General features: G+C 47.9%; 1 protein-coding gene across 1 annotated transcript in view; it reads left to right on the top strand.

Moving 5' to 3' along the window:
- KY (kyphoscoliosis peptidase) overlaps window positions 1-25844 on the top strand; it is a 48230-nt gene that overhangs the window by 7965 nt on the left and 14421 nt on the right. Inside the window, exons 4-8 of the mRNA XM_025448932.3 lie at window positions 10707-10781; window positions 12529-12591; window positions 15545-15627; window positions 20014-20122; window positions 21610-21727. Coding sequence (XP_025304717.1) covers window positions 10707-10781; window positions 12529-12591; window positions 15545-15627; window positions 20014-20122; window positions 21610-21727 — 448 coding nt within the window. The remainder of the gene's footprint in view (window positions 1-10706; window positions 10782-12528; window positions 12592-15544; window positions 15628-20013; window positions 20123-21609; window positions 21728-25844) is intronic.

Here is a 25844-nt window from a genome sequence, read left to right as displayed (position 1 = left end):
TATCCTCTATTTACAGATGAGTAAACTGAGGCTTGGAAAGGTTGCCATGGGTCTGCGAGCACAGGGCCAGTAAGCAGCCCGACCCTCCCCTCACAGCCACCACCAAGGCCTCTGCTGTTAACCTTCACACAGCAGGGCTTCTCGGCGCCTCTGGAAAGCAGCCTTCACCTTGCGTGCTCACAGTCAGAGCTTTCCCTCCTCCTGTCACAGCGGTTCCCTGGCCTCTTGTTCCCGAGACTGAGCCTTCCAGGGCCTTCCACCCAGGGATGAATTTGACTGATCAAGGGGAAGTGAGAGGGCCCTTCTTTGAGAATCCTTCCCTTGCTGGGACGGGTTCTGGGGGCTCTGAGTGGGCATCACTGCGCTGACTCTGCAGTTGACTGGATCTGAGAACAGGGGTAGGGGGGGTGGATAAAGACAGGAGGACTCTACAGCTACAGCTGCAGGGGAGACCAGGTTAAATAGACACACACACACACATACACCCCAGCTCACTCCCACTTCACTCCTAACACACACTAACCTCTCACCTTGGTTTCCGGCTCCTCATTAAAGACTCAGGCCCTGGTACCTGAGAGGCCTCATAGACTCAGCCCTAAGATCATACTACTGTGGTTCTCGGTGCTGACGTCCTGACTTGTAAGGAAATTATCTCATCGTGTCCAGGGGGCAGTGGCAAAGTAGGACTCGCCGAAGGACTCAGAGCCTCTCAGAGAATGGCTGTCAGAAGCACGGACTAAGCCAGCATCCCCAACAGAAAGGCACTGGCCGGCGGTGAGGAAAGGCCTCTCCAGACGGGTTAGCGGCACTAGGCCAGCCTTCCTTGCAACCAGGGCCAGTGTGCCTTGCAGCAGAATTCCCCTGGGCACACGGCAGAGACAAACCTGTGCCCCGCTGCTTCCCTGAAGTGGACTACCAGCTCACAGCTCAGCACAAAGCAAAAGTAAACAATACTGCACTGGAATGAAAGTGGATCAGCCACTACCTCACTGATTTGCTTAGCTCTGGCTACCCTGGTTGATGCGGTCATGGTGTCATCACTGTTTGTGCACAAGAAAGCGGAGACAGGAGACGCTGGGGTCCCCGAGCTCGGCGCACCTGCCAGCCCTCCACACTGCACTGCCCCCACTGTGTCCTAGGCAGATAGGAGTGGGATGGGGCCCACCAGTCACTGGAGCCTCACCTGGCACACCACACTCTGGCTCTCATGGGCTACTCACGTTCTCCCTTCCAGCTTTCAAGGCTTCCAGCGGGCAGAAAGGAGGGTGGCCTTGGTGTCCTAGGTGCAGAATAGAGCCCTGTAGGTTGGGATGAGATGGGCCCAGGAAGGTCTTACGAGAGCTTGGGCCACAGTGAGGGAAAAGGCTGCCCCTGTCTGGGGCTGAACTAGAGTCCACAACAAAACAGGCAAGGAGCTGTTTTGTCCCTGTGGAGCTGACACCCTAGTGAGGGAGCCAGACAATCCTAAGAAGAAAAATACAGGTGTCAAAGGAGGCTGAAGGAAGAAACAAGGCCGGGAGGAGGATGAGGGTAGGGTGGGTACACATGGGTGTTAGTTTCCTATAACTGCTATAACAGATTATCACAAACTTGGTGGCTTAACACAAAAATGTATTCTCTCTCTCTTTTTATAAGATCATTTATTTATTTATTTCTTCATGAGAGATACACAGAGAGAGGCAGAGATATGGGCAGAGGGAGAAGCAGGCTCCCTGTGGGGAGCCCAATGTAGGACCTGATCCCAGCACCTCTGGATCATGACCCAAACCAAAGGCAGATGCTCAACCACTGAGCCACCCAGGGGTCCCCAAAATGTATTCTCTTAAAGAGTTCTGGAGACTACAAGTCTCAAGTCAGCCTCCCTGGGCTAGGTCAAAGTGTGGGCTGGGCAGGTTCCTTTTGGGGGCTCTAAGGGTGAATCTGGTCCTTGACTCTTCCAGCTTCTAGAGGCACTTCTTGACTCGTAGCTGCATCACTCCATTGTCTGTAACCATTGTCATCTTACCTTTCTCCCACTTAAGTAGTTAAATCTCCTGACTCTGTTTTATGAGAATCCTTGTGATTACACTGAGCCCACCAGATAATCCAGGATGATCTTCCTATCTCAAGATCCTTAATTTAATCACATCTGCAAAGTCCTCTTTCCTATATAAGGTAACATTCACAGGTCCCCAGAATTAAGGCATGGATATCTTTAAGGACTGTTACACAGCCTACCACCCTGGGGACAATTTAAAGCAGAGTAGTTGAGAAAGGCCTCCGTGACATTTGAGTGAGGGAGGAGGGGTGGAAGCAAGCCTTGGGGGCACCTGGGGAGGAGCTTCCAGCAGAGGGAGCACCAGGTATGATAAACTTTATGCAAGGGGTGACAAAGGGATCATTGGAATCTTGGATCTTCATGTGGAGGGGTGCTTCAGAAAATTACTCCAGAACAGGTGTGTGGGTAGAATGACAAGAGTGATCACCGGAGCCCCCGTGATTTCAGGCCCCAAAAGCGATTCCTTGGTTTTCTTCTGAGGCTTTCGTCCCTCCAGGTCATGTACCCTTGGTCTCATGCAGACGCTCTGTGCCTTCTTTGATCACACATGCGCTAGAGTCAAACTGCCACATTTCTAGACCTGGGACACTCCTGTGGAGCTCTGCTCTGCAGAAAGAATCATAATGGCCCCATGTTTCCAAGAGCCCAGCGAAGGCCTAGGGCAGATTAGGGCCCTTCATTCCCCACCATCCCACCCCCCACCCCATCCCCTCTCCACTGGGCTGATGCTCCAGAGGCCTTAGCCCACTTTGTTGGCAGGTCATCATCTCATGACTAGAGCTTCAGGGCAGACCTTGCCCGCTGTGTCTGGCAGAGGCTGGTGAAGGTTCTACAGAGCTAGACTGCTCCTCCCATCATCCCACATGCTGTTCTCTAGGCAGAAACTGCAGCACAGCGCTGCTGAACACCTACCCTGGAGCTCTTTCAGGGCGTTTTTTAATTACAGATGCTTTAGCTGAGGCTTCCTGACTCTCAGCTCCTGCAGAGAAAAATTTCCAGGAGAAGAACCCGGTTATTAACCCGAGTTCTAGTTATGGAAAGCATGAGTGAAACCTCCTTAAAATCAAGGATGGCAAATATCTGACATGTATCCCCTAGCCCCCCCACACACACATACACACCCACTTGTGTACACTCACATTCGTGTGCACACACATGCCCACAGTCATGGCTAATTGATTCACACTCCAGGCAGCCACTTCCAGTCAGTCAGAGTTAATGAACAACATGAAATCTGTTTGCCGTCTCTGCATTAGATATTCTGAGCAAATTAGGCCTTTAGACAAATCCTCATTCAAACCTGCAGAGCCCCGGGGAGGAGCTGCTGGGGGAGAGAAGTCTCCTGACCAGGTAAAAGGCAGACCCAAGGCGGTGGGCCATAGACGTGCTGGGGCTTGCCTGTTACATCTCCACATCGGAGGGGAAGAGGAAAAGGAAGCAGAGCTGGTGGGATCTGGAAAAGCCCCAGGAGCCACTTGTCAGGGGTGACAGGAAACAACCACTAATATGGTGTTCCTAAGACAGCCAGGGCGGCAGCTTCAGAAATGTTGTTTGGGTGACAGTTGGCAGAACCGGGGAGGGGCGCTGTGAGAGAACCAGCCAGGTGACCTAAAGTCCCAGGAAGGGCCTCCCCCGGGGGTGGTCGTGACTGTTTAGATTGGTTCATGATATCTGACTATACTTAGGTTTTAGATCTTACTTGAAATTTTGCTCCAAATGATGTTCCACTCTTTACCATTGGAGATTGGTCCCATTAATTTTTTTCTTAAATTAAGAGTTATATGTGATACAGGAATGTAGTAGTCTGCAAAACCTTACCATTAGGGGCACCTGGGTAGCTCAGTGGTTGAGCATCTGCCTTAGGCTCAGGTCCTGATCCTGGGGTCCTGGGATCAAGTCCCAGGATGGGCTCCTTGTGAGGCGCCTGCTTCTCCCTCTGCCTATGTCTCTGCCTCTCTCTCTGTGTCCCTCATGAAAAAATAAATAAAATCTTAAAAAAAAGAAAATCCTACCGTTTCACACCTTTAGGAAGCCCAAGGCTCTCCATGGTTCTCTAACCATGGAATTAATAAGGAAAAAATAATACATGAGTAGGAAAATAGGCAATTCACAAAATAAGAATTTTAAATGGCAAATGAGCATATGAAGAGCCTTGGAGAGCCTGGTTTCAGAGGCAGAGAAGCCCCCGCAAGGGCCCGTACACACAGGTGTACAATAAGAGTGGGTACAGCACTCCCGCAGATCAGGGAGGCCAAGGAGCTTTGCTGTTTTCCTCAACGGGGACTGATTAGCCCCTGACTCAGGAAGTCAGGGGCTCAGGGGAATATTGGAATTTGGGCCCCTGTCCTAGAGCGGGGAGAAAAGATGAGGTACAGGAAAGGAAAAAGGAATTGGAAATGGCTGGGTGGAGCTTGCAGGCCAGGATCACGTCGGAGTATGAGAATATCAGCACCACCTTTTGCCAGGGCTTTAACAGTACCTTGTTTTCAGCTCACTCATTCTTGGACAGAGAAACACGGCTGAACTGGGGGCAGTGGGAAGTGCCTGGAAGTTAGATGTGAGAAGTTTGGGGTGGAAGTGTGTTGTTGACCCCCAAACCAAGTTGTTCAGTTTTGCAGCTTCTTTAAGCTTCTGGATGAGGTTGCAGCCCAGCATTTTCCAAATTGTGTTTCACAAAATGGTCCTGGGGTAAACTGACTTCTTCCCTGCAGGACTTCTCAGGGCATTACACATTGTGACCTGCAAAAGGGGAAAGAGAGAGAGTGGGCAGGTTTTTAAAATCCTTTTCTTGTAAGACATCTTGCAGCCAAGTACAGCCTGGCACCCACTTTGGAAAACACCTGAAAGTATTTCAGATGGAAAAAGTGAAAAGGCAGAGGAGAACAGGCCCATTCAGCATGAGAAGACACACAGGGAGTGTTGCTCTTGGCAATGGCGCCTGATCCTATGACCAGAACCGAATTATGCTTTGAACTCTCAAATGCTTAAAGTCTTAATTATAAAGTCACACACTGATTTTCTTTGACAGTGAATGTACCAGAAACTACACTCAAAGTGATGTTAACCTCTTCAAAGTAATGCTTTGGAAGGCCACATTGTAGCTTATAAAATTGTTTCAGAATTACCCTCTTTAGCATGCAGAGCAAGTTTATGAGCTACACAAGAAAGTCAGTATTGTTATTCTATGAAAAATAATTGCAATACACTTTGCAGGAAGGGGTTCGTAAAAAGAGCTCTTATGGAATTAATAAGGAAAAAATAATATGTGAGTAGGAAAATAGGCAATTCACAAAATAAGAATTTTAAATGGCAAATGAGTATATGAAAAATACATTAAAATTAAATACACAAAAATGAGATGGCATTATTCATTAATAAAAGTTTCAGAGATTGATAAAAATCAAATGTCAGTGAGTACATCAGTGATCTATTTTTATATTACTAACCACCCCAAAACTCAGTGGCTGAAAACAATAAGCCTTTACCAGCTCACAAGGGCACAGGATGTCTGGGCGTTCTTGCCTGAGACACACCCAGTTTATCGCGGGTCTTGGCCGGGTTTGCTCACGTATTTGTGGTCAGCTGGTAAGTTGGCTAGAGATCGGATAGGGTCTGCTCTGAGATGCCTCTGCTCTGTTCCACGTGGTGTCTCAACCTCCAGCAGGCTGGCCTGGGCTCATTCACAAGGCATTTGTCGCTGGATTCCCAAGAATGAGAATGAAGGCTGCAAGGTTTCTTGAGACCTAGGCTCAGAGCTTGCCCAGCATCACTTCTACTGACATCACATGCTAACTAGCCAAACCAAGCCATAGGGACAGCTCAAATTCAAGGGACATAACAAAAGACCTCTCAGAAGTGCAGAGTTTTGTGACCAATTTTGCAATCAAACCCAGCAAGAATGAGCAAAATGGACATCCTCTCATGTTGTTGGTGCGGTCATCGACCGATAAAAATCATTCATGGGAAGTTTGCCAATATATAACAAAGGCCTTCTCCATAACCTTTGATCCATATTTGAGAATTTATTCAAAGGAAAAGTGTGTAAAGAGATATGTATCAGAATGTTCATGCATCACTGATTATAATAACAAAACATTTGGGAAAAGTTAACTATCCAACCAAAAAGGGTTGCTTATATGGATTATACACCATGTAGAGAATGGAGTACTATTCAGCCCACTTAAAATGATGACGTAGGACTAAATTCACTGACGTGTGAAGAGTCAAGAAAAGAAAGCAGGTTACAAAGAACATGTTTACTATTATCCTGCTTTGGACTTTCTATTTTGTATCTTTCTGTATCATCCAGATTCTTGGTTTAATTCTGCAAAAAAGCTCAGTTGGTACTTATTTTTATTTTTGTTTTATTTTAAATTACTAAAATGGAATTGTCTGATATATAGTTCTATGGGTTTTAACACATGCACAGCACATGCTCATGTAACCACCCTTACAATTAGAATACAGGGCAGCTCTGTCACCCCAAAATTCTCTTGTGCAGAATCTCTGTAGTTACATCCTCTCACCTATCCTAAGAGTTTCTTTGTATTACTGAGAAGTATTCCTTGATATGAATGTACCACAGGGCGTTTATCCATTCACCCATTGAAGGACATTTAGGTTGTTTCCAGTTTGGGGCTATTATGAATAGAGCTTCTACAAACATTTCTGGATAGGTTTTTTTTTTTTTTTAAGATGTTATGTATTTATTCATGAGAGACACAGAGGGAGAGGCAGAGACATAGACAGAGGGAGAAGCAGGCTTCCTGTGGGGAACCTAATACAGGACTCGATCCCAGGACTCCGAGATCATGACCTTAGCCAAAGGCAGATACTCAACCACTGAGCCACCCCGGTGCCCCTCTGTAGAGGTTTTTGTGTGAATGTAAGTGTTTATTTCTCTGGGGTAAATATTCAAGAGTACAATTGTTGGATCATATGTTTGGTGTAGGTTTTGTTTTATAAGAAACTGTGGAACTATTTTCCAGAGTTGCTGTAGTACTTTATAATCCCACCAGCAATGTATTAGAGATCTGATTTCTCCACAACTTTGTCAACATATAGTATTACCGCTATTTTTTTAAAAGATTTTATTTATTTATTCATGAGAGAGAGAGAGAGAGAGAGGCAGAGACACAGGCAGAGGGAGAAGCAGGCTCCATGCAGGGAGGCTGACGTGGGACCGAATCCCAGGTCTCCAGGATCACACTCTGGGCTGAAGGCAGTGCTAAACCACTGAGCCACCCGGGCTGCCCTATTACCACTATTTTTGATTATTGCTCTTTAATAGGTATGATACCTCATTGTGGTTTTAATTTGCATTTTCCTAATGACTAATCATGTTGAACATCTTTTCATGGCTTATTTGCCATCTGTACTCTCTTTGATGAATATTTGTTCTTTTACCCATTTTTTAATTGGAATGTCTTTGCACATCTATAAAAAAATCAATTTGCCATATTTGTATAGCTCTATTTCTTAACTATTTATTATGCTACATTTATCTATGAATCTATCTCTTTGCCAGTATCGCACTGATGACTGTAGCTTTATAACACATCTTAAAATCAGATAGCTAGAGTCCTCCAACTTATTTTTTTCAAAACTGGTTTGACTACCCTAGTTGCTGTATCTTTCCATCTATATTTTAGAATCATCTCGCCTAAATGTCTTCCAAGGGGTTTGATTAGAGTTGCATTCAATCTGTATAGATCAATTTAGGGAGAATTGCCAATTTAACAATATTGAGACTTTCAATTCATGAACATGGTATATCTTCCCACTTATTTAAGTCTTGTTAATTTGTTTAATAATATTTTGTAGTTCTCAACATATGGCTCCTGAACTATCTTTTAGATTTATACTTAGACATTTCAGTGTTTTGGAGCTGTGGTGAATGTAATTTTTACATTCAATTTCCAGTCATTTGTTGTGAACATAAATATAAGTGATTTTGGGGTGCTGACCTCATATCCTATGACCATGCTAAACTTTCTTATTAGTTCTAGGAACTTCTTTGTAGATTACTTGATACTTCCTATGTAGACAGATGTGTGATTGTGATTAAGGAAATTTTTGTTTCTTCCTTTCCAATCTATAGGACTTTTATTTATTTATTTGTTTTATTTCACTGGATAGAATTTCCAGTGCATATTTAGTAGGAGCAGTGAGAGTGGACATCTATGCCTTGTTTCCAGTGTTAGGGGGAAAGCATTGCATTTTTTGACCATTAAATATGCTGTTTAGTAAATAGTAAATTTAGTAAATTTGCAATAATTGTACTCTTAAAATTTTGACCATTAAATATGTTAAAAAGGTAAATACCCTTTTTCAGATTCAGAAAACTGCCTTCTATTCTTAGTTTATTGAGAAATTTTATCATGAATAGATGTTAAATTTTGTCAAATGCATTTTCTGCATCAATTGATATGATCATGTGGTTTTTCTTCTTTGGCCTGCTAATATGGTGAATTCATGGGTTTTCAAATAATCAACCAGCCTTGAATTGCCAAAATAAATCATGCTTGATTGTGGCGTATAATTCTTTTGCTATATTGCTGGATTTAATTTTTTTTTTTTGAGAGTTTTTTGTTCATAGGAAATATTGGTCTGGAAAAAAGAAAAGAAAAAGAAATATCAGTTTGTAGTGTTCTTTTCTTAAACTTTGTCTGGTTTTGATATCAGATTAATGATGGCCTCATAAAATGGGTAATGAAGTATTTGCTACTCTTCTGTTTTCTGAGAGATCTTATAAAATGTTTGGTCATACTTCTTTTTAAACGTTTGTTAGAATTTGTCAGTGACGTCAACCTGGCATTTGTTTGTTTCTGAAAGATTTTGAACTACAATTAGTTTTTAAAATAGACATAGAGATATTGAGGTTATCTATGCATTGGGTGAGTTTTGATAGTTTGTAGCTTTCAAGGAATTGATTCATTTCATGCAAGTTGTAGAATTTATGTGCATAGGACTGTTTGTAGTATTCCCTTATTATTCTTTTAATATACATGAGATCTTTAGTGGTCTTGCCTATTTCATTCCTGGTATTGTTGTCTTTATTCCTGATTTATGTCTTACTTCTCTTTATTTTTGGACAGTTTGGTTAGAGGCTTATCAATTTTGCTGATCTTTCCAAAAAAAAAGAAAACAGCTTCTGGTTTCATTGATTATTCTCTCATTATTTCTTCAGTTGTGTTTTTGTTTTGTTTTGTTTTTCTGCACCACACTGTTTCTCCTCTCCTTCTGGGATCTCAATAACATGAATGTTAGACCTTTAAGTATTATCCCTGAAGTTTTGTTCACGTTTTCTCTCTGTTGTTCATATTGGATAATTTCTATTGATCTTTCTTTGAGTTCACTGACTCTTTCCTCTGTCATCTCCATTCGACTATTTAGAATATCCAGATAATTTCTCAAACTATTATATTTTTTAACTCTAAAATTTCTATTTGTTTCTTCTTCATAGCTTCTGATGTTTTGCTGAATCTTGGTATCTTTCCATTTATTTCAAGACTATTTGCCCTCACTTTTTAGAGGATGGTTTACTATGGTTCTTTGAAAGTCTGTCTGATAATTCCAAAATTTATGTCATCCTGGGGTTAGCATCTGTTGGTTATCTTTTCTTTCAAGTATATTTCTGGTTCTTCCTATGCTGAATAATTTCGGATTGTAGCCCTTGCAATGCTATGCAGATCTGCCCAGCACATTCACCTCCCGGGGGCAGTCTGGCATAGTTTAGTTCTCAAATACTCTGGTATGATGTTTAGGATGAGATCCATGTATGCTCAGCTCAGAGGTGACCACAAGAGTTCATCCATACCTGTATGGGTTTGCTTTCTAGAGCTCCCTCCTCTTCACAATCCACTTCCCAGTTCTCCAGCACAAAAGCTAGACTTTAGTTTGCCCACTCTGCCAGGCACTTCTCACAACTCTGTCTGCACCTAGAGACAATCAGTGGGAGACAGAGAGAGAGAAAGAACAATGAGTATTGGCCCCTACACTCCAGGGAATCATAATTTCTCTGTGGCCTCATTCAAAGACTCAGACGCTTAAGGTTTTGGCTGACCAACAAAATCACTGCTACACTGCTACCAACAGACTTCCCTAGGGGCTGGGTGGAGAGATAACAGAAAAAAGAGGGGGGTATGACAGAGGATTTCCCCCACACTTTCTGACTCTCAGAGGTTTCCTTTCTTACTCCATAAGCTGAAAGAAAGGACTTCTCTTGGAGCACTGTTTCTCTGTACCCATGTGCACTTCTGGGTTTGGGGCTGCCTTTGAAAGTCCAGTCCAAGTAAAGCCATAGGGGGAGAGGAACAGCAAACTCACTGCAAATATGGTGGTGCTTTAAATGCTAATCTTATTCCACAACTTGCCTTCTATAAACTACCTTACAGAGTCCTCAATAGTTGCTGTGTGCATTCTTTCCAAGGTTTATAGCTGTGTTCAGTGGGAAATACAAGGTAGAATGTTCTTATTTCGCCTTGCCTGACTCTGAAAACTGGCTGCCTGTATTTTGTTTTTCACTTTTTTAAACAAGAATTATTTGCATATTCAGAAGAAAGCTTAAAACCGATTGTGTTTTGTTGTTCAAACATCTGTCATGGGACACCGCACACCCTTTCCTAGCAGCATCTGGCTGAGAATATCACATCCCATTCCCTTGCAGGGACACAGCTGACTGTGGAAGTCCACCCTCGAGATGCCATGCCCCAGCTGCTCAAGAAGTTCTCCTTGGCTAAACGTACGTACGTACAGGGCTGCTTGTGTGCGGAGGGCTGGCAGGGAGGAATTACAGTCACTTAATGGGCCAAAGCCCACCTTAGGCCTCTTCTGGGAGAAGAGGAGGAATAACCCAGGCCTACACACTGGAAAGAAATGAGGCATGACAGCTTCATTCTGGGGACTCTTTTCTCCATAACTAACACCCACTGTTCTTGAGTCTTTGCAATTAGATGTGGGTAACACGAGGCATTTAGCTAAATATGAATTTCATCACAAGAGTGTTGTTTTTAGATACCATTTATTGTCTGCCTAAAAAGTGGCATACACAGTGGTAAGCTTTTTACATTAATTAACTTTTTAACCCTTTGATATAAGCCAGTATTATCCCCACATTGTAAGTCAGCAGTGAGGCCCAGAGAGGTGAAATAACTGCCTAAGGGACCAGCTAGGAAGTGGGTCAAAACCAGGTCTGACACAAGGCCTGCTTGCTACCTTCCAGGTAAGGTACACAGGCCCAGGCCCATGATGTCTCTTCCACTCCCTCTTTGTCCTCTATAGGCATCTGTCTACCTTATGGCCAAAGGGGCCTGGGGAAATGCCGGCCAGGGAATGAAGGCCCCAGAGCATCCAGGGCTTAGGTTCTCTCCATGTCCATGCATGGGCGAGGCAGGTCCTTCTGGCTGCCTGGCCCTATAGCCCTCAGTGGTCAGGGTCTCAGGAGGGCAGTCAGATGTAGACTGGACAGGCCCTGGAGCCTCCTGGCTGGGGTCAGACCTCAGCTCTTACCTTGGGCAAGTAGCTTAACCTCCCTTTGCTTGAAATCAAATTCCTCATCTGTGAAAGGAGGAAAATAATTCACCCTCCTTCATAGGACTGTTGTAAAGTTAAATGGCACAGTCCGTCTGAAACACAAGGCAGGCATAGTAAGTGTACAATAAACGCTAGCTATGGTGTTGAACCCTCATTATTCTACCAAAGAATGGAGATGGAAATAAAATATAGATGCAAGAAACACAAGGACCACTGTTTTTCAGTGCCTCTATACATTTGCAACCATCTGTTGTTATATTTACATCCTTTTGTGGGTTTCAAGGGCAGAAAACAACCTGTCTTGACACCCTACTCCCCAGCTCCTCCTGGTTCCATCAGGGACCCATATCTCCCTGACCTGGTTTCAAATCAGCAGCTCCTCTCCTATTTCCATGGAGTCTAATGACTGTTGGCAACCATTCTGCATTAACAGACTGATGAGATTTGGTTGCCCTTGAAACATCCTGGGGAATAATTTAATAATTGTTTGACCTTTCTGGGTTTCAACTCCTTAGAAACTGCCTTTCCCTCACTCCCACATCCATTTCTTCTCATGGTCCGTTCTTATCTGGCTGAGAATTCACTGGTGCTGTTAGCATCCCCAGATGTGTTCCAAGATGGTAGGGGAACCCAGAGGAGGGCAAGAGCTCCAGGCTCCAGGTGGACCCACTGAGGAACACAGGAACACAAAATATTGATGTCAGAGTAAATTCTGCCTTTGCTCACAGACTGCGGTTCTCTTTCTTGTCATTCCCTCTCTGGTTCCCAGTCCTTCCTTTACATCGGGAGGAAGTCCAGGGCAATTCCAGCAGTAATAGATGGCGGGTGGATATCGGAGCAAGAAGGCTGGGGAAAGACAGTGAAGAGGAGGGGTCAGAAACCCAGACTGCCACGCAGACAGTCATCTGTGCTTGTGTTCTGGAGCATCTCTACTTCTGACCTTTGGGATATTGCAGGTTTGCAAGGTGATAAAAATGGAAACACAAGACCCCGGCAGCCTGGAGCGAAAGATGCCCATGGTAAGTTGCAGGGCCTTCCCCAGGGCTGTTCTGTGACATGGCGAATCGGTTTAGCCTGGTGGGCCAATCTCCAATGGTCTGGAAATGGCTCCCTGGGGACTCGGTGAGAGTCCGGGGCTACCTCTGGGCTCAGGATGAGGAGTAGTAGTATCATGATTGATTAGCAATGTCTGCCACGGACACAGGCAGGGTAATGAAAAGCTCACATGCCATATGACCCCAAAGCTAAAGCATAAACCCCAATAATAAGGCAGCCCATTACAGAAAACATATTAAAAACATAATTCAGAACTGTGTTAACTTTAAATGGAATGCCAAGCATCTGTAAGGTAGGAGGCATGTGAATAAGAATGGGACAGAGGGTAGAACCCTGAATAGGGTGATAGATGGCCTGGCTTCGAATCCTATTTTTGTCCCTCGCTCACCTTCCTTGGGCCTCAGGCTTCCTCTCAGTAGACCAGATGGCTCTAAGGTTTGCTAGAGTTTGGCACTTCTTCCCATTGTTTTGCTTTAAAATTAGAATAATTCAGTTAATGCCACTGGTATTTTAAATGTATTTATGCAAAATCATATTTAGATCTTATATAATCTCTTCAGAAGGTAAATTTAATGAGGCATAAATCATTGTGGGTATTTTTAATGTTCAGATATTGTAAAATGGAACCAAGAAAGGGTAAAATTAGTAATAAGGCTTTCGGTCCCGTTTTAGAAATGTCATCCTTCTTCTAAATGGGGGCGGGGGAGACCTCATTTGCCAAGTTGTACTGAGCGGAAATTTGTCAAATGTAAGTCCACTTCATATCCACTTAGGCCAGCCTGCTAGCCCTTGTCAGAGAATGGCAGGAGCCCAAATCCTTGGAGGGAAAGGGTGCGGAGAGCCTGCCGCGGGTCCCCACCCCCGTCCCTAGGGGCTGGCTGGACAAGGGCTGTGCTCACACTACACAGGAAAGGGGCTGACAGTGATCTAAGTAATGAGGGACAAGAGATCCCGGCTCCAGTACCAGGCAAGTGACCACAGTGGTGCTGGGCTTCCAGAGAGCCTCAGGGTAAGACTGTACAGCACAGAAGGTTTGGGGACGGTCCAGGAAATGTCTTGGTCATTGTAGAAAGAGCAGAAAAATGAAAGAAGAAAATGCTTGCTTGGTGAGCGACAACCACAGCCTCAGGGTAGGGTTTATATAGCCTGCCTGCCCCCTGCCCCCTCTTGGGAGAGGAACAGCCCTCCAATCCTGGATGTGTCAGAGCATGTGACATGGTGAGGACCCAGTCAGAAGGTTGGAGTCAAAGAGACCAAAGCCCTCTCGGGGCGCTGCAGACTGTCAGCAGGAAGCAAGAAAGCACCGCCCTGGGGAATGTGCCAGAACCAGTTGGGTTGTGAAGAAAGAAGGCCTGGTTCCTAAGAGGAAGGGACCTTGGTCAGGGGGGAAGTGCGAGCGACCCATGTGGCCTGCTCTGACAGCTGACTAGAGTTTGGGAGCTCCTCTGTGGCCAGAAATTGGCCGGCTCCCTAACCAGCTGCTGCTGCCTCTCAGCCAAAGCTGGCCCAGAGAGGGTCGTGCAGGAGCTGCTCCCCACTCTAGCACCACAGGCCTTGGGTCTGTAGCACCAAGGCATGGGTCTCTCACCGACCTTGAGGGATGTGTGGGCAGATGTAGCTGCACCCCCACACCGGGCACAGAGGCTTTATATGTCTCCTCTCGGACTTGCCCACGGAGGACCCTCACCCTGCACCCTCCCAGGAGCAGACTGGCACTGACCTTGCAACATGATCCACCATCTCATTCACTCTCCCAGGTGCCCCACAGGTATGCGCCTGTGGCCTGGTGGCCGAGTCCAGCAACCCCCAGGGAGGTGGAGGTCCTGAAGGTTAGGCCCCCGCGAGGACATAGGCTTCATGTGGCCCCCACCAGGCACTTTTCTAGGTCGCTCTACTCTTTCCAGGCTGGCTGCCGTACCCTGGAACTCCACCAGCACCCCGCTCAGGGGAGTTGGGTTATCAGTAAGTTTGGGGATCAGCACCCCTTCGGCCCCACCTTCCCCACCTCCTCCCTGGCCTCCCATCCAGCTTGCCTGGTTTGGTTGGCCTTGAATAAGATAGGCCCTGCCAAAGCCCAGGTTCCCTTTTGGGCTGTGATAGGGGTTTGCTGCCCATCGTGGCAGGTCTGACCGCTGGGGCAGTGGGGCATACATAGGTGAGGCACAGGCGGGGCATAGGTGTCCACACCTGCCTGACTGGGGCTGTCCTGTGGCCTGGCTTCCTATGAGAAAGGCTGGCACAGATGAGTGGTCCTGGGGCCAACTTCCCTCAGAGGCCTCCCCCACAGTACCTGGGGTGCCTTTTGCTGGAACACACTTGGCTTTCTTGGGGTGCTCCAGTCTCCAACTGACTGTGGGCATGAGAGGAAGCCTGTCTGGGTGCCAAACCCACCTCACCCTACCGAAGCCAAATGGCCTGGCTCCAGCACACCCTCCTCTGATACCCGAGATGCCCTCGCCCTGGGCACCATGACGCTGGCACAGACCCTCCTTTCTTGAGCCCGTTAGGGACTGGAAGTATTGCCCAGACACTTCCTGCAGATCACTCATTCCTAGGAGCAAAAAATCTGCAGAAAACTAAATGGTGAGGAGAAGGAGTCCCTTCATTAATCTGTCTAGGCCCTGCTGAGTTAATTGAGGTAAAACCAGTTTCCTTACTGCTGACTTGCAGGGCTCTGCAAACGGGCTCCTCTCCCCTGTGAGTCTCCAAAACAACTAGAGGAGTTGCCATAGTTCACAAACCAATTTGACCAAGGAAGCCTTCTAGGAAATAGAGCTCTTGGGAGTGGTTTTTCAAGCTCTTGGAATCATGCTGGAGGTCAGGCAATCACAGCTCCTCAAAACGACAGAGAGGCCTGAGCCAGGTGGCACTGGTCAGCAGGCCTCAAGAGCTGACTGAGCCTCCCTGTGTTTCCAGCCTACCCGTGGGATCGGTCCAGCCTGAAATCCATGCCCCTGGACCTGCGGCAGTTTGAGAAACTGGACAGCTATGCCTCACAGGTAAGAGAACGAGCCCCTCTGTATAAGGTGACTTAGAGTTTCCCAAGTCAAGGTTATGAAGCCTCTCTTCAGGCCCCCTCCCCGCCACATGCATTTGGAGGCCCTCAGAGAGATGGCCCGGAGTGCCTTTTCACATTATATGGATGGGGAAAAGAAGACCAAGGCATCAGGCCCCTACCCAGGACAGAAGGCCATTCCATCCCCCCAATACCACCCAGAGTCCTGATGCACCCACCCCAGGCCACTCACACCCTGCAAAGGCCTCACTTGCAGGCTCCTCTGGCCAGCCCTGTCCTGCCTCGCTGCCGGTGGCCACTTAGGTGTTGCTGCTACTGAACTAGGCCATCCCCAGCCCATGATGGAAGCAAGCCAGAGGATGAGGGAGGACCATGGATGCAGCTGGCTAGCACCCATTGCAACCACAGCCATGCTCACCCCTGGAGCATATGGGCTGTCAATGGGTCACATCTCTGGGTCCAGGCTCATCTGGGATGTGGTTAGGGAGCAACAGCTACCTGAGCTGAAGCACCAGAGGCACACTGGGGTCCTGGGAGCCAGGTGGGAGAGTTCACCACAGAAAGTCTGATTATAAGGGCCAAAGAGCTGGACCCATTGCTCAAGTCTGAGTGAGCCACTGTAGGCTAGTAAGCAGTAAGATCCCCTGCAATCTAAAGAGACCACCCTACGGTTGGCACATAGTAGGTACTCAGGAACCTTGTTTGTTGAACTGATGAGTAGATGGATGGGGGCATGGATCCAGAATCACGTTAGAGGCAGGGTCATCAGTAGGGGGCCACCAGCTGTGCTGGCAGGATTAAGTGGGAACACTGAGAGCAGAGAGGAGTGGTCAACACTGAGCTGGCGGCAGAGGGAGGACTGCATCCCAGTGTGTGTGAGGGAGGTGGAAGGCAGGTGGCTCACAGGCTGCCGGACTGAGTGACAGAGGGTGGGACAGCAGCTCATCACAAGAAGCAAGTCCCAGGGGCTGACAAGTTTGTTTAGGGGCAGTGGGCGCTAGCAGCTGCGGAACAGCCAGTGGAAGTGAGCAGCAGGCAGCCAGGTCTCGAAGCCCAGAGCCTTATCCGGCCTGGAGACGTCTGGGCAGGAAACACTGATTCAGGAACCAGCAGATTTAGCTAAGAGCTGAAGCCAGAGGGTGGGTGTCATTTTAGGGAGGACAGGGCAGGAGGTCCAAAGGCCCCTGAGCCATGTGAGGCCAGGGCGAGACCAGGAGGGATCAATGTTCTGGAAGGTGCAGGGAGAGCTCCCTGAGGGCATGGATGGTCAACAGCGTGAGCTATTGAGTCTAGTCAAGTGAGGTTAGGATGGACTCATTTCTACTATGTCAGCACTGAAGTGCTTCCTACCCCCAGAGGGGTGGTTGGACAGGGGTTGGAGCCTCAGCCCGACTCTTGCAGGCCAAGGAGCAACGCAGGGATGGAGGAGGAGGGAGTGAAGACCCCACAGGAGCCGGCAGAGGAGGGGAGGCTACGTGTAGACAGCCCTGAGGAAGAGATTTGGGGAAGAGGTACAGACAGGAGGGGATGAGGCAACCAGGACTAGAAGGGAGGCGCGAGGACACGGGTGAGCAAGGGCACTGCCAAGACGGGGCCAGGACCGAAGGCTGGCCGAGAGGCTGGCTGCGCCAGAGGGAGAGCTCCTTAGGGGAAGTCCTGCCTGAGCCTCGTTGATCTGAGGCCAGGTTGTCTGAAAGGACGAGAAGGGGGCGGTGTCAGGGTCCGAGGATCGTGGGGTGCGCTGCAGTGGCCGCTGGGAGGGACAGGCCAGGCTACTGGCCAGGCTCCGGGAGCGGTGTCGGGAGCCCAGCTGAGGCCAGAGACCCAGCCACGGAGCAGTGGGTGTCCGGGGCCAGCCAGACCCAAGTAGAGCCAGGAGGTGGGGACCAGAGGCACAGAAGCCATGGGGTTAGGTCAGAGTCAGCCAGGCTGGAGTCAGGCGCTGTCCTCCGCCCTGGGAGAAAGACAAAGACAAGAACCATCGGTTTGGAGCTGGACACTAAACAAAAGGAGGCAGACAGCAGCTGGGTGGGTAGGAGACAGAAGAAAGGTCCAGAGGTCTCCTTGTGGTCACACAGTGCACCTGGGGTTCTGATGTGAGTGGCAGAAAGGGTCCGGGAGCTTGGGGAGTACCTTAGGGTGAGGGCTGGTGAAGGCATGAGCAACTGTCACGGAATTAGGCACCCAGTTGCCCCAGCTTCTCTAGAAAGATTAAACATGGTCAGGGGTGCCTTTCCTACAACCCCAACTGTTTCTCCTCCTGAGGGCCCCGGCCAGCAAACCTCATTTGTTCCTTCTTTTTTTTTTTTTAATTGTGGTAAAATGTATAGAACATAAAATGTGCCGTGTTAGTAATTTTAAGTGTACAGCTCAGTGGCATTGCTTGCATTCACTATATTGTACAACCATCACCACTATCTGTTTCCAAAATCACCCCAAACAGAAGCCCTGTGCCCATGAAGCAATCCCTCCCCATCCCCCCTGGTACCCTCTACATTACTTACTGTCTCCCTTAACTTACTCTCGATGTTCCGTTTAAGTGCAATCATGTAGTACGTGTCCCTTTGCGTCTGGCTTATTTAGCATCCGTGATGTAGCATGTGTCAGAACCTCACTGCTTTTCATGGATGAATAATATTTCGTCGTGGAGACACACTACTTTTGCTGACCCGTTCATGTGTGATGGACACTTGCATTGTTTCTGCCTTTTGTGTATTGAATAATGTTCGAGTGAACACAGGTGAACAAGTATCTGAGTATCTGTCTTCAGTTCTCTTGGGTATTTACCAAGGAGTGGAATTATTGGATCGTATGAGAATTCTCTTCAGCTTTTTGAGGACCCGCCAAACTGTTTTCCACAGCAACTGCACCATTTTACATTTCCACTAGCAATGCACAAGGGTTCTAATTTCTCCACATCCTTGCTGTCTTTTTTACTACAGCCATCCTAGTGGGTGTGAAGTGATTTCAATTTGCATTTCCCTAGTGACTAATGATGTGGAGCAGCTTTTCACTGGCCATTTATATATCTCTGAAGAAGTGTATATTCAAGTCCCTCATACATTTTTTTTTTTTTACTTTTTTTCCTTCACCCATTTTAAAACTGGGTTGTCTTTTTGTTGTTGAGTTTTAGGAGTTCTTTATATATTATGGATATTAATCCCTTACCAGATGCATGATTTGTGAACGTTTTCTCCCATTCTTTGAGTTGTCTTTTCACTTTCTCAATTTTGTCCTTCAATTCCCAGAAGTTTTTTATTGTCATGACTCCCAATTAATCTATTTTTTCTTTTGTACTTTGTGCTTTTGGTACCATATTGAAGAATCTGTTGCCAAATCCAAGGTCATGACGATTTACTCCTGTGTTTACTTCAAAGAGTTTTAGCATTTAAGTTCTTTTATTTAAACCATTGACCCTTTTTGAGTTAATTTATTTAAAGATTTATGTATTTATTTTGAGAGAGAGCGAGAGCAGGGGGAGGGGCAGAGAGAGAGAATCTCAAGCAGGCTCCCTGCTGAGTGTGGAGCCCAACACAGGACTGGTTCTCACAAACCTGAGATCATGACCTGAGCCAAAACCAAGAGTCAGATGCTTAACCGATTGAGCCACCCAGGTGCTCCCAGTTAATTTTTGTATATGGTATGAGGTAGGGGTCCAACTTCGTTCTTTTATATGTGGATATCCAGTTGTCCAGCACCATTTATTAATGAGACTATTCTTTCCCCACTGAATAGACTTGTCATCCTTGTCAAAAAAAGTCAGTTAGCCATGGATGTACAAGTTAATTTCTAGACTCTCAATTCCATTCCACTGGCCAAATGATCCTTATGTCAGTACCATAAGCACTGACTTATTTTGATTTTGATTTTGATTTGATTTTGATTTTGATTACTATCGTTTTGTAGTAAGTTTTGAAATCCAGAAACATGGGTCCTCCAACTTTTTTATTCTTTTTTCAAGATTATTTGGACTATTCTGGGCCTGTTGTTAATTTCATATGAGGTAGAGGATTGCCTTTCCCATTTCTGCAAAAAAGGCTGTTGGAATTTTATAGAGATTGTGTTTAGTCCATAGATTGCTTTGGGGAGTATTGACCATGAGTAGGAGCTGCTACATCTGCCCAAACGTCCATCTACAATGCTGGCCCCAGGGTCTGTGTGACTCTTGGGCCAGTGACCCAGCTGGTCGGCACAACCTGATATGTCCAGTCCCCAACCAAGGGTTGCTCTCAGCCTAGCCTTTGTGCCCCTGGCCCTCTCCTCCTCCTCCTCTGACTGAAGGGAAAGCAGCGCTGGCTGCAGGTGGCAAGGCACCGAGCTCCCACAGTTCACCCAGACCCTGACATAGTACACCCCTCCCATTCCCCAGGTGACGGTCAAGAGTGGCCTGGATGAGCTGGTGAGTGACCTGCTCCAGGAAGCCCACAGTGACCTGGAGAGGGTCCGCGTGATCTGGATCTGGATCTGCCACCACATAGGTAGGCCCACCTGTGGTGCCACTGGCTCTAGGACTCCTTGATGCCACTCCTTGCAGGACCCTGTCCCTAGGGGAGCCTCTCTGGGATTCACTTGACCACTAGTGTGCATGGAGTTAGATGGACAGTGGAGAAAGGTTCCCAGATGGCTAGGTGAATAATCAAAGACTAACCAAGGAGCATAAAACTCAGTCTCCATAAAGGGTCATTGGGTGGGGGGATCTCCTGTGGCCATCAGCCCAGAGCCAGTGACCAGAGCTAAGGCCCTTCACCCAGCAGCAGCATTCCCCCAGTCCTGGCTTCCTGGTAAACCTGCTGCACAGACCTGAGAACACAGGACAGAAGGTCATCTCCAGAAGGATGCAGAAGATTCATAACTGTTGGAAAGTTATTGCAACACCAAGAGGTTTCTTACAGCACCAGTGCCAGGAAGAGTGGGCTCGCCTCTCCCTGCTCCCTGTTCCCACACCCATGACCTCAGCCCCGCCTCCAGGCACTCAGAGCAACCTCAGGGGACCTGGGCCTCTGCACCTGTCCCCAGCTCTGCACAGGACAGCCTTGGGAGTCTGGCCAGGGCAAGCCAAGCCCCGTGGGTGGTTGCCAGGGAGATGCTGGATGCTACCCCTTGCAGTCAGTGGAAGAGCCAGTGGTGGTGGGGTGGACTTCTAGCGTTTTCCCTGTGACCCCACAACCAGCCGGGCTCTCCTGATCTGCTGCCACTGGGCTTTACCTTTGTCCTCTAAAGCAGCAGTGAGGGATGCAGCTTAGAGGGTGAACTCACCGGACACAGGGAGGGTATCTGAACATAGGGCCTGAGAGGCCATTTCCTCCCCCTCCACCACCAGCAGCTCCACTCAGCCTCGGCCTTACAGGGGCAGAAAGAGAACATTAGGTAGGACTCCATATACTGCCTGCCACCCTCCCACATGTTCCCTTCGTGCCCAGTGGCCACAGTGATTCCTGCCTCAGGGCCTCACCCCAGGCCTTAGTGACCCCAGGCCTCTGTTAGTGACCAGAGAGAGACCAGACAGGCTGTTTAGCGGCAGCTCAGAGCGCCCCCTGTGGGTCAGTGTGAGGTCTGGAAGGTGGCAGCCTCAGCAGGGATGGGTGAGCAGCCTCAGGGGAGCTGCTGGCAGAGCTGTGTGGTGGGGACAAGACCAGAGCCCCCACCCCTAGTGCTGTCTCGGCCCCCTTCCCTCCCAGCTTCTCCCCAGAGGCCCACCGAGCCAGGCCTGCTCTGCCAATGCTCCGCTCTTCCTCTAGCCACCTGTGCAAGGGGGTGACATTTCCCAGCACTGGCCCTGGCTGGGCCCTGGTTCCCCTCGGCCTACAGTGGTTTCTCTGGGACCTGAGGGAGGCCAGCCCAAGTGGTGCTGAAAGCACAGCCAAGGGCGGGAGGGCAGTGCTGCCGGCCACAGACCCCCTCTGCTCTGCATAAGCTTTGGTCGCCTCCCCGGACCTAGCTGTTCACAGACGCCTCTGCCCTCCAGAATACGACGTCGAGGCGGCCCAGGAGAAGGACCGCCAGGCCTTCAAGCCCACCGACATCCTGCGGACACAGAAGACCAACTGTGATGGCTACGCTGGACTCTTTGAGAGGATGTGCAGGTACAAGAGGGGTCCCCCAGTCCCGGGCTGACCACCCTGACACATCCCTTCCTCCCTTCCAAAGCGCTGTGGGCCTTCGCCCACATGCCAGGCCTGAAACTTGAGTTTGCAAACTCTGCTCTGGAATCCAAGTGAGTCCTGAAAAGGTCAATTTCTCCCTTTTTAACACCAGCATAATTGACTTTGTACCATCTGCCGGGCTTCGCGATGCATTAACATAATGGCAGATGAATGCACAGAGATAATTTGGTTATAAAAGGCCCTTTTTCCACCTTCGCCGATCTCTGCGCAGCTGAAGGTTAGAAGAATGGCAGGTCTGAGAATAGGAGGACAGTGGCTGCTGATGCCAAGGGGACTGTGAAAACCTGTCCTCGGGGCTGGCACGGGGGCCCTCTCGCGGGGGAAACAGATGATCTCCTACCTGAAAAGATTTGTCAGTTGGAGAAGCTGAATAACTAGGAAGCAGCTTTTCTCTTGGAGGCGTTGGGCTCCGTTTTCATTGCTCTGGGAATGAGCACCTGGCCAGGTTGCCCGGGTGGGTGACGACAGGAGAGTGGCTGGTAAGGAAACCACTTGCGTACAGAGACACCGTTGTTGGTTCAAGGTGACCTCAGGACACACTTCAGGCAGGGGGAGCCCCACCGACCCCACAGCTTGCTCTGCTCACTCTCCGAGGTCTGCTGGGTTCCCCAGGATCAATCAGTCAGCCCTGGAGGCCATTGAAAAGTCTCTTTCCCAGGGAGATGGATAGGCTCTGCCCACCATCTCTGCAGGCCTCTGGGAGTGGGTCTTCTCGGGCACCCAGATGTCAGCCCACCAGGACCCAGGTGACGATTCATCAAACCAAGTGTAGCAACAGACACGAGTCCACAGTGGGGCAGCTGTCGCATGTCGGAGTTGTACAGGCAGCCCAAGACGTCCTGCTCCTGTCTAACTCCCAGTTGTCGGGCCTCCCACCCCTCAATGCCACCACCAAGCATAGACATGTGTCTGTTCCCATCTTGCTCCAGCCTCCTGCTTGCTCCCTGCTCTTCACTTATCCCACCTACACACCCCACCGCTAAGACCACAGTCCCTGAGGCCACCAGGGCAGGTCAGCCTGCGGCCTGCAGAGGATGCCAGCCCCTCAGCAGCCCATCCACCCCCCCAGCGCTAGTCCTTCCCACCCTTCACATTCCTGCCCCTGCTTCTGACCCAGGCACTCCAATATGCCGGGGGGCCTCTCCAGGATGCAGGATCCTCACTGGCCCTCTGCCCAGACTCCCTAGGCCCTGGACTCCTGAAGAAGACCACAGGCTCCACTGTCTTACAAAGTCCTCCAAAATCTGACCTCCAGCACCCTTCCAGCCCTACCCCCTGTGCCACTGGCCGCACTTACGTGTATTCAAGCTCACTCTGCTCCCCTATCTCTAATGCTCCTTCCAGCACCACCCCAGGATGGTCACCCCACCTTCCTCTCCCTTGATATCATCAGCACGCCTTGTTCACAAGCTCCTGTCTTGCCTTATGCTTTTATTTAATAACTTTCCCAAATCAAGGGAAAAAATACTTTTTAATTATAAGTGACTTATAAAATGTATAGGAGCAGAAAGAAAATTGTTACTCTGACCACTTTGAGATAACACTTCACATTTTGTCACATTCCTTTCCATACCTTGTTCTATCACATACATGTTACCTGTGCTCACTTTTCCTTATATGTCTTGTGGGTCTAATATGTCTTTTATGTGTCTTCAGGCGCTCGCTGTTTCTGCTTCCCCTGTGAACGCCCATCTCAGACCCTACACACCATAGGTCCGCAATGACAGGAAATGATAAGATATTCCTACCAGATTTGTATGACATGGCCTTCCTCTCTTTAAACAATGGACTAACCCTCAGTCTATTTTCAGCTCTGTTTGTGCCTGGCATCTTTCAGAGTGTAATTTGCATCTTAGTTGGCCAACTTGAAAGCACTCAGGATTTTCAATCCTAGGATACATCCTTCTTCATCCAGTATAAGCTTTCCAGCATGATATAGAAGGGTGCCAGACTCAAAGCCAGAAAGACTTTTAGAGTCCTCCGTCCCCCTTCCTTAATTTCCAGTCCTTGATTTACTACTTGTTAGTTTTGTGCCTTCTGAGGAACAAACTGAGGAATTTCTCAGTTTTCTCATCCGTACATGGGGACTGTACTGCCTGCTGGCAATGCTAGGGCTAAGTGAGAACATGCAGTTTGGAGTTTGTTCACCTGATTTTGGGGTGGTTGTGTTTTATTTTAACCTTGCCTGTCTTTCTTGAGTCTGGGAATGCTGTTGCTCTGTGGAACTTTCCTACAGACACACATCGACTCAGAAAATTGACACTTGCCTTGAGTGAATCTGTCAGCTTTTTGGCTTAATCCAGATGCTTAACAATGGCCCTATCCTGGCCTGCAGCTGATCATTAAAACAATCCCAACATTTTACATCATTTAAAGCTAGGTTCTAACCTGGCAGTTAGCATGTGAAAAACTCTATACTACCGCTCAGACGGTTAACAGTAGCTCACGGTCCCTTGGAACCCTTTAACTTTGGCTTTAAAAATCAGTAACCTCATCTATGCATCACTTTCCTAATTCCCCACCTTCCAAATAATTGCCGAAGGTTTGGTAAATTCATTAGCGGAGTCCTTAATAACAGAAGACATGTAATCCACACTTGCTGATTTATCCCGGCTCGGTCGCCAGGGCAGCCTCTTAGCAAGAGTAGTACCTATGCGGCCTTCATTACTTCTGTCTGTCCATTCTGCCTCCTCGCAATGGCCTCATTAAAGACTGATTGAATAAAGTAATTTGGTGGAGAACTCAGATATTTTTGCAGCATCCTTCATTTCCACATTGTCTTTCCCAAGTAAGCTATGTGAGTTTTTTTGTTAGTGCTGTTGCTTGTAACTGCTGGTCTGGTTTCTTTCTGACTTCCCATCACCCATCATTAATGTCCCTTCTTTTGTCTCAATCCCCCTTGGCCTTAATGAATTCTGCTGAACTTCCTTGGAGAGGCCAAGCTTAATTTCCCAGATTCCTGCCCCCAACTTAGCCCCCAGTAGAACGCTTCCCTCTGTTAGCACAGCTCCAGCCACCATCAGCTACTAGGGTTTCCAGAGACTTGATAAAGTCAGGAGCTTATTACCAGTTTGAGACTTTGCTGCCGGAGAGACTGGTTGTCACCAATCAGATGTCAGCCTGTTCTCCATCCGTCCTCCTGCTGTCACAGAGAGCAAGAGCAGCGGCATGCTTCTGCTCAACATGATGTCCCAGACGATCCCAATACATCGGTTGGTTCCAAAGGCCCCAAAGGCCAGGACTGACCATCTCACCCTCCTGGGAGAGGCAGATACCCTGGATAACCTGAAGTTTTGCCCAGATCTCTGACTTTGTCAGATAAAGCCTCTAAAAGGGACATCTGAATTCCCCTGCCCTTGTAGATACATCAAAGGATAGTGCTTACAGAGCTGAATGATGTCACTAAATCAAACCATTCTTTGATTTTACTCCACCCACATATTTATAAATTAAAATGAATCTTGGCATACAAAAGTGCTACTATAATACAAAGCCTCCTGAACTGTGTGCATCTGGACAACTGAGTCCTGGTGCTGCTCTGGCCACTGGCTGGCTATATGTCCCCAGGCAAATCAGCCTCCCTCTCTGAGTCTTGACTTGTCAGAGAGGAGGGCCCTGAAGTCACACCCCAAAAGGGCCTCAGAGTAAGAATAATTACTGTAGTTATAGTTACTGACCTCACCATAAAGGGTGGTCCAAGAATACCGTATGGCAGGAATATAGGCACCATCAGATTTATAAGAAATCAACTATGTAAATAAACTGTGAAACATGATACATGGCTATACTTGTCCTGCTGCAGTATAGAAATCACAAAATTTGGGGGAAGCCTGGGTGACTCAGTCGGTTGAGTAGCAGACTCTTGGTTTCAGCTCAGGTCATGATCTCAGAGCCGTGAAATCGAGCCCCACATTGGGCTCCCCATTCAGCACAGAGCCTGCTTAAGATTCTCTCTCTCTCTCCTTGTCCCTCTGCCCCTCCCCCTCGCTCATGTACTATAAGTAAATAAATAAATAAATCTTTAAGAAAAGAAAAA

This window comes from Canis lupus, chromosome 23 (genome assembly GCF_003254725.2).
Source record: "Canis lupus dingo isolate Sandy chromosome 23, ASM325472v2, whole genome shotgun sequence".
NCBI lineage: Eukaryota > Metazoa > Chordata > Mammalia > Carnivora > Canidae > Canis > Canis lupus.
Note: the sequence above shows the minus strand (reverse complement) of the source record. Positions and strands in the feature narration are given on the sequence as shown.